Source organism: Polyodon spathula, chromosome 50 (genome assembly GCF_017654505.1).
Source record: "Polyodon spathula isolate WHYD16114869_AA chromosome 50, ASM1765450v1, whole genome shotgun sequence".
Classification (NCBI taxonomy): domain Eukaryota; kingdom Metazoa; phylum Chordata; class Actinopteri; order Acipenseriformes; family Polyodontidae; genus Polyodon; species Polyodon spathula.
The window spans coordinates 562,049-570,967 of NC_054583.1; the positions used below are offsets into that span (position 1 = coordinate 562,049).

Genomic DNA, 8,919 nt, shown 5'->3' on the forward strand with positions numbered 1-8,919 from the left:
AACCCCCAAAAAAACATTTCTGCATTTCACGTAAGAGTTTTGGCAACTACAAATTAAAAGTGCAATGGTGCTTTTTCTGCACCAATACCCTGAAAACATGTCAAGTATCTGTGCTGTATAGGTACTCACTGCCAGTTAGAGTTTTTTCTGACAGAAAAACAGGGACCTCATTCTTCAAATAAAGCCCAAAACAAGCAGAGCCCTACCCACTACATTAATACAGTGGCGTAGCTAGGGATAGATTTTTACTGAGACAAAGAAAACCTGCATATCTTGTTCATGAAGCCTGGAGACTAGTAATGCAAACAGCAAAGCAACATACGTTGCTAACTCTTTTTACACAGTGACCCACCTTGGATGATGTTTGCAATTTCATGCACTTTTTTTTTTTAAACAAATCGCCCAGCAAAAACAACACCAAACTAAAATGACTCTCTTCACACTGGTAGAAATATGTGACATTAAAAGGACAAGAAGAATAGAACTTAAAAATATGAATAAGTGGATGGGTTTCTACCTTCATTGAGACATTAATTTGATGCACTACAACAGGAACTGGTAAGACTGGTGCTGCTAAGGTTGGGACTGGTAAGATTGCTGATGCCAGCAAGCTTGCCCGCCAACCTGCAGTCCTTACTGAGGGAAGTGAAGAAGAAAGAGAGAAGACGTACAGCTAAGTTGGGCTGAGGGAGTGAAGGAAAATAAAGAAGGGAGGGAGGACAGGAGTCTGAGGGACGAGTGCCGAGGAGCTGCGGTTTTAGTTCAGTATTTGTGTTTTGATCCTTTTCCTCCCCCCATTCTTCGGCCTACACTGTGCTGTTTTGTTATTCTAAATAAACATTGGCTGTCACCCCCATTTCTACAAATACTGCATCAGTCTGATTCCATAAGGGCACACCTGCAAATGTTACAATATATAGAACTATGGCTATTGAAACTTAAGGGGGGCTGTCTGAATCATTGCTGGAGCCACAGTCCAGTATAATATATAAAACTATGGCTATTGAAACTCAGGGGGGCTGTCTGAATCATTGCTGGAGCCACAGTCCAGTATAATATATAAAACTGTGGCTATTGAAACTCAGGGGGGCTGTCTGAATCATTGCTGGAGCCGCAGTCCAGTATAATATATAAAACTATGGCTATTGAAACTTAAGGGGGGCTGTCTGAATCATTGCTGGAGCCACAGTCCAGTATAATATATAAAACTATGGCTATTGAAACTCAGGGGGCTGTCTGAATCATTGCTGGAGCCACAGTCCAGTATAATATATAAAACTTGGCTATTGAAACTCAGGGGGGCTGTCTGAATCATTGCTGGAGCCACAGTCCAGTATAATATATAAAACTATGGCTATTGAAACTTAAGGGGCTGTCTGAATCATTGCTGGAGCCACAGTCCACTATAATATATATAATATTATTCCGGGCTTAAAAGGCATGTCATATGCAGACAGGCTAAAAGAATTGAATCTGTTCAGTCTTGAACAAAGAAGACTACGTGGCGACCTAATTCAAGCATTCAAAATTCTAAAAGGTATTGACAGTGTCGACCCAAGGGACTTTTTCAGCCTGAAAAAAGAAACAAGGACCAGGGGTCACAAATGGAGTTTAGAAAAAGGGGCATTCAGAACAGAAAATAGGAGACACTTTTTTACACAGAGAATTGTGAGGGTCTGGAATCAACTCCCCAGTAATGTTGTTGAAGCTGACACCCTGGGATCCTTCAAGAAGCTGCTTGATGAGATTTGGGATCAATAAGCTACTAACAACCAAACGAGCAAGATGGGCAGAATGGCCTCCTCTCGTTTGTAAACTTTCTTATGTTCTTATGTTCTTATGTATAATATATAAAACTATGGGCTATTGGGGCTGTCTGAATCATTGCTGGAGCCACAGGCAGTATAATATATGAATCTATGGCTATTGAAACTCAGGGGGGCTGTCTGAATCATTGCTGGAGCCACAGTCCACTATAATATATAAAACTATGGCTGTTGAAACTCAGGGGGGCTGTCTGAATCATTGCTGGAGCCACAGTCCAGTATAATATATAAAACTATGGCTATTGAAACTCAGGGGGGCTGTCTGTCTGTATAATATATAAAACTATGGCTATTGAAATCAGGGGGGCTGCTGAATCATTGCTGGAGCCACAGTCCAGTATAATATATAAAACTATGGCTGTTGAAACTCAGGGGGGCTGTCTGAATCATTGCTGGAGCCGCAGTCCAGTATAATATATAAAACTATGGCTATTGAAACTCAGGGGGGCTGTCTGAATCATTGCTGGAGCCACAGTCCAGTATAATATATAAAACTATGGCTATTGAAACTCAGGGGGGCTGTCTGAATCATTGCTGGAGCCACAGTCCAGTATAATATATAAAACTGTGGCTATTGAAACTCAGGGGGGCTGTCTGAATCATTGCTGGAGCCACAGTCCAGTATAATATATAAAACTATGGCTATTGAAACTCAGGGGGGCTGTCTGAATCATTGCTGGAGCCACAGTCCAGTATAATATATAAAAATGGCTGTTATGGCTGGAGCCACAGTCCAGTATAATATATAAAACTATGGCTATTGAAACTCAGGGGGGCTGTCTGAATCATTGCTGGAGCCACAGTCCAGTATAATATATAAAACTATGGCTATTGAAACTCAGGGGGGCTGTCTGAATCATTGCTGGAGCCACAGTCCAGTATAATATATAAAACTATGGCTATTGAAACTCAGGGGGGCTGTCTGAATCATTGCTGGAGCCACAGTCCAGTATAATATATAAAACTATGGCTATTGAAACTCAGGGGGGCTGTCTGAATCATTGCTGGAGCCACAGTCCAGTATAATATATAAAACTATGGCTATTGAAACTCAGGGGGGCTGTCTGAATCATTGCTGGAGCCACAGTCCAGTATAATATATAAAACTATGGCTATTGAAACTCAGGGGGGCTGTCTGAATCATTGCTGGAGCCACAGTCCAGTATAATATATAAAACTATGGCTATTGAAACTCAGGGGGGCTGTCTGAATCATTGCTGGAGCCACAGTCCAGTATAATATATAAAACTATGGCTATTGAAACTCAGGGGGGCTGTCTGAATCATTGCTGGAGCCACAGTCCAGTATAATATATAAAACTATGGCTATTGAAACTCAGGGGGGCTGTCTGAATCATTGCTGGAGCCACAGTCCAGTATAATATATAAAACTATGGCTATTGAAACTCAGGGGGGCTGTCTGAATCATTGCTGGAGCCACAGTCCAGTATAATATATAAAACTATGGCTATTGAAACTCAGGGGGGCTGTCTGAATCATTGCTGGAGCCACAGTCCAGTATAATATATAAAACTATGGCTATTGAAACTCAGGGGGGCTGTCTGAATCATTGCTGGAGCCACAGTCCAGTATAATATATAAAACTATGGCTATTGAAACTCAGGGGGGCTGTCTGAATCATTGCTGGAGCCACAGTCCAAACTATGGCTATTGAAACTCAGGGGGGCTGTGTGAATCATTGCTGGAGCCACAGTCCAGTATAATATATAAAACTATGGCTATTGAAACTCAGGGGGGCTGTCTGAATCATTGCTGGAGCCACAGTCCAGTATAATATATAAAACTATGGCTATTGAAACTCAGGGGGGCTGTCTGAATCATTGCTGGAGCCACAGTCCAGTATAATATATAAAACTATGGCTATTGAAACTCAGGGGGGCTGTCTGAATCATTGCTGGAGCCACAGTCCAGTATAATATATAAAACTATGGCTATTGAAACTCAGGGGGGCTGTCTGAATCATTGCTGGAGCCACAGTCCAGTATAATATATAAAACTATGGCTATTGAAACTCAGGGGGGCTGTGTGAATCATTGCTGGAGCCACAGTCCAGTATAATATATAAAACTATGGCTATTGAAACTCAGGGGGGCTGTCTGAATCATTGCTGGAGCCACAGTCCAGTATAATATATAAAACTATGGCTATTGAAACTCAGGGGGGCTGTGTGAATCATTGCTGGAGCCACAGTCCAGTATAATATATAAAACTATGGCTATTGAAACTCAGGGGGGCTGTGTGAATCATTGCTGGAGCCACAGTCCAGTATAATATATAGAACTATGGCTATTGAAACTCAGGGGGGCTGTGTGAATCATTGCTGGAGCCACAGTCCAGTATAATATATAAAACTATGGCTATTGAAACTCAGGGGGGTTGTCTGAATCATTGCTGGAGCCACAGTCCAGTATAATATATAAAACTATGGCTATTGAATGTTACAGGGGTTGTCTGAATCATGTTTTTTTTTACAGTATAATATTTCAATCCAAAAAGAATGTAGAAAGTTTGTTTGAATCTATATGTAAATAAACACAGTCATGTTTTGCATGAGGTCATTGTGTCCTTGAAGCTAATCTCTGATTACACACGCCTGGGACTCTTTATATATATATAAATATTTAGCCAAACTACCACCTGACATTCTTCACAGCCAGGTCAATATTGACAGTCTGATGAATTAGTTCATGTGATGTTTTCAACTGTATGTGGAGGGGGAGGGACTGAGACAGACACAGAGGTTAGTGTACTTTAGAAAGCTGTAGCATTGGTTATATGAGCACAGAGACAGCCAGGTATATTGATAGACAGCTAGAAATATGAATCTAGGTAGAAAGACAATGTTTAGAAAGAAAGAGAGAAAGAAAGCTTGCATTTCTGATGCAATGCTGCTGTAACTGTTTTTGTCTTGCTCGCTGTGTTTATTTTGGTTTGCAGAGGAAAGGGGCGTTGTTTTGTTACCATGGCGACGAGACCACTTTCTTCCTGTCTGAGTCACAGATCAAAAAAGATTTATTTTAAATTCTTCATAATAACACACGCTGTGATTACGGGTTATATAATACAAGGGAATGGAGAGGTGGCGAGAAAGTGAAAAGTAAAATAAATAGGAGAGGGATGTTGAGGAAAAGAAAGACTGCGGGGAAAGGGGGAGAAAAGCCAAATAATGCGGGAGAGACCGAGGACAAGAAAGAATCTAAGAGAAAGTCAGATGGGGATGAAGATGAAGAAAAATAAAAAACGGAACGTTCTGTACCATTTTAGAACGTAAACAAGAGAAGGGCGGGGGGGAGAGGGAGGGGTAGAAAGGTGGAGAGATGGAGGGATAGAGGGAGGGACTGGCAGAGAGGCGAGATATAAGGAAGGGACTGAGCGCTCGGATGATAAGCAACAAGAACAGCTCAGAGTGAACGAGAAGAGAAGAGAAGAAGAGAAGAGATCAGATCAGATCTACCCTCGCAGTAATCGCACAGACGTGCCCAGCAGTTTCATTGTAAAGATGAACAGCTTCGTGGAAGTGAACAATCTGCAGCCTACCTGGTTCGAGGGGGAGTATTTCGACCAGTATGAATATTACAACCTGAGCGAGCGCTACTGCGGTGAGTTTACAGAGAAAGAAAGACAAAAAGAAAGAAAACACCCTTTTAGTTTCTGTTAGACAGGCAGACTTCAAACGGGAGGGCGTGCTTAGATAGATAGATAGATAGACAGACGGATATATAGGCAGACAGACGGATAGATAGATAGAGACAGACAGACAGATTTATAGGATAGACAGACAGACAAACGGATAGATAGATAGACAGACGGATAGATAGATAGACAGACAGACGGATGGATGGATAGATAGATAGATAGATAGATAGATAGATAGATAGATAGACAGACAGACGGATAGATAGATAGATAGACAGACAGACGGATAGATAGATAGATAGATAGATAGACAGACAGATGGATAGATAGATAGATAGATAGATAGATATAGATAGACAGACAGACAGACAGATAGATAGATAGATAGATAGATAGATAGATAGACAGACAGACAGACAGACAGATAGACAGATAGATAGATAGACAGACAGACAGACAGATGGATAGCTAGATAGATAGACGGATTTAAATTCATTTCCCTTTCTGTTGCAGTGGCCTCTTCGCGGAAGGGCCGGTCGAAGAAGGAGGCGAGCGAGAATACGAACCGACCAAACCCCGCCGGACACGAGAGAAAACTGAGCGAAAAACTGCAACGCAGCGAGAAGAAAGCGAGGAGGCAGTGAGGAGGCGAGAACAGAGAGAGAGGTGAGAAAGGAGTGAGGGATACAGGGAGAAGAGAGGACAGAGGTGAGGGGGGGGAGTGAGAGAGGCAGACAGAGATATTTAAAACTGTTAAACATTTCCTGAATTAACTTTGGACAGAGAAACACTTTGTTCTCATAGGTCTGACCACGTTCAGTGGTGGAGGAATAGACGATCGCACTCAAGAGAGCCCCAGAGGAGACAAAGTTTGGAAGAAAAAGAAATGAACAGTGCGAATAAGCATTCACATTTAGATTCGCTCCTGTTACAGCGTTCTTGCTTGCATCATTGTAGCTACCCGAAATGACCCCCCCGTCCCTCGTTCAAGCACCGCTATTGCTTTAAAAACATCGCTCATTTCCTTTAACCCGATTGGCCAAGACAAAGGCTTAAATGTTTCTTAAAGGTCCTCGAATGCCTTCTTTCAAACTGTTAGTTTATTCGCTCGCTGTTCCAAGTCATTTCCGCCCGAAAATAAGTAAATACAGCATCCGTGTATTTTGAAAGAAAATCTCCGTTCGATCTCTGCGTGTTTTCTGTGTAGACTGTTCTGCTTCCTCGCTGGCCTGCCTGTCTGTGTAAATGTAGTATATCAAATAAATCAGTACTCGAGAATGCGGTTTGCTGTTAGCGGCGGTACAGTAACCGCAATACTGACGAGCTGAAATCAAAGTGCACACAGCAACTCTACCTAAACATATCCCAGGCATGTCGCATCGCCTCAGCCAGGAGAAGGAGGCTTCAGTTTTCAGAACAAGCTGCTGAACTAACAGCACGATCACGATTAACACATACTGCAGATATATATAACAGGTTGTAGAAAGAGTGCAAAGAAGAGTGCAAAGAAGAGCGACCAGAATTATTCTGGGCTTAAAAGGCATGTCATATGCAGACAGGCTAAAAGAATTGAATCTGTTCAGTCTTGAACAAAGAAGACTATGTGGCGACCTAATTCAAGCATTCAAAATTCTAAAAGGTATTGACAGTGTCGACCCAAGGGACTTTTTCAGCCTGAAAAAAGAAACAAGGACCAGCGGTCACAAATGGAGTTTAGAAAAAGGGGCATTCAGAACAGAAAATATGAGACACTTTTTTACACAGAGAATTGTGAGGGTGTGGAATCAACTCCCCAGTAATGTTGTTGAAGCTGACACCCTGGGATCCTTCAAGAAGCTGCTTGATGAGATTTTGGGATCAATAAGCTACTAACAACCAAACGAGCAAGATGGGCCAAATGGCCTCCTCTCGTTTGTAAACTTTCTTATGTTCTTATGTTCTTATGTTGTTTTTCAAAAACAAATATAAAAACAGACAAACAAAAAAAAACTACTTTGTTTAAATGTTCAATATTATTGCAGATGTTACCCCTTACAAGAGATTACTAATGACCTTAGAATGCTATGGATTAGGCAAAAAAGATACATTGTACATTATGTGAAAACAAAGTTTTAAAATCGTCCCGCCCCTACTTGTGCCTCCAGTGACTGTCACCAGCCGCCACTGACCTAAAATAACATGCATGTATTGGATGCGGTTTGTGTACCCAATTGGGACTTGTGTATTCTTTCAAGGACTCTTTCATACACTGTTACTCTGGCAGAAACCTTACCGAGTGTCTTTCTCTTCCCCGCCACTGGTCACGTTGCATCATGTTTGTCTTACTCAGGTTCAAAAGCCGATCCTCACGGACAGACAAACTCGTTACTGACGCACTGCCGCGAACTGGACACGAACGAGAGAGGGATGAGAGAGGGATGAGAGGGATGAGAGAAACGCCCTCGCTCTGAAAGACTGGAACCCGATTCGAAGATAAAAGCAGACGGGCTCTCCCTCTATTCAGAGAAATCTTGGCGATTCACGTTTGAGAAATGTGAAGTGTTTGAACATATTTACAGGACAGTGGAGAGGGTAGTATAACGATGTATTGAGCCCTCTCCTTAGTTTTACTGATGTTGTTTACGCTATATTGTATTCAAATGTTTTTTTTCATTCTAAGCATAGACGACCCTGAATTGAAAATCCAAGCATTTATTTTGAAATATTGCAAGCCCTGCATGTTTGGGGTCCGTTGTTTTCGTCTAGCAACTTGCTGGTGTCTGAATGTTATAAAGTGGAATAAAATTAATTGGGAAAGAATCTAAGTTATGTAGCCCTTCTTTCATTATGTATTGTGCAGTGAAGTAGCGGCAGATCTAAATACCTCCGCTGTTTAAATCAATAAAATAAATGCTACTTTGAGGCTAGAACCAAATTTGAACCCGTCTTGCCTTTGTTACACATATCTATGGCATCAGCTCCTAAACTGTCAAAACACTTAATTATATTATCTTGCATGATAACCACAACAAGGAGATCAGAAGCAAGCATTCCCTGCAGTCTGTGATTAATAATATACTTATTATATATATATATATATATATATATATATATATTATATATATATATATATATATATATATATATATATATATATATATATATAAACACAAATTACATTAAAACATCCCACCCATAAAAGTACACTGAAATCTAAAGGTAAAAACACATACAACTCATATTATTGTTATTTGTTTTTATTACTGAATTCCAATTTCTGGTTTTGTATAATATAAAAACACAACAGTTCACAAAAGTACTGGCCTCAGTTTACAGGGGTGGAGATCCAGGCTGACTCGACACGGCTTTTTCTGTCTCTAAAGCGGAGGGAACACAAAGGCACTTTGCTATACTAAACCCAAAGACTTCCCTGGTGTGCCTGCAGTGGCCCAAAACCT

The 8,919-nt window shown here is 41.1% G+C and overlaps 1 protein-coding gene across 1 annotated transcript; it reads left to right on the top strand.

Annotated features, from left to right (window-relative positions):
• The first annotated feature begins 5,230 nt into the window (after positions 1-5,230).
• Positions 5,231-8,281, top strand: nupr1b (nuclear protein 1b). Its single transcript, XM_041238693.1, has 3 exons — positions 5,231-5,445; positions 5,996-6,148; positions 7,812-8,281. The coding sequence occupies exons 1-2, from the start codon at positions 5,346-5,348 to the stop codon at positions 6,124-6,126; spliced, it is 231 nt and encodes a 76-aa protein (XP_041094627.1). The 5' UTR covers positions 5,231-5,345; the 3' UTR covers positions 6,127-6,148; positions 7,812-8,281.
• Positions 8,282-8,919: the final 638 nt, after the last annotated feature.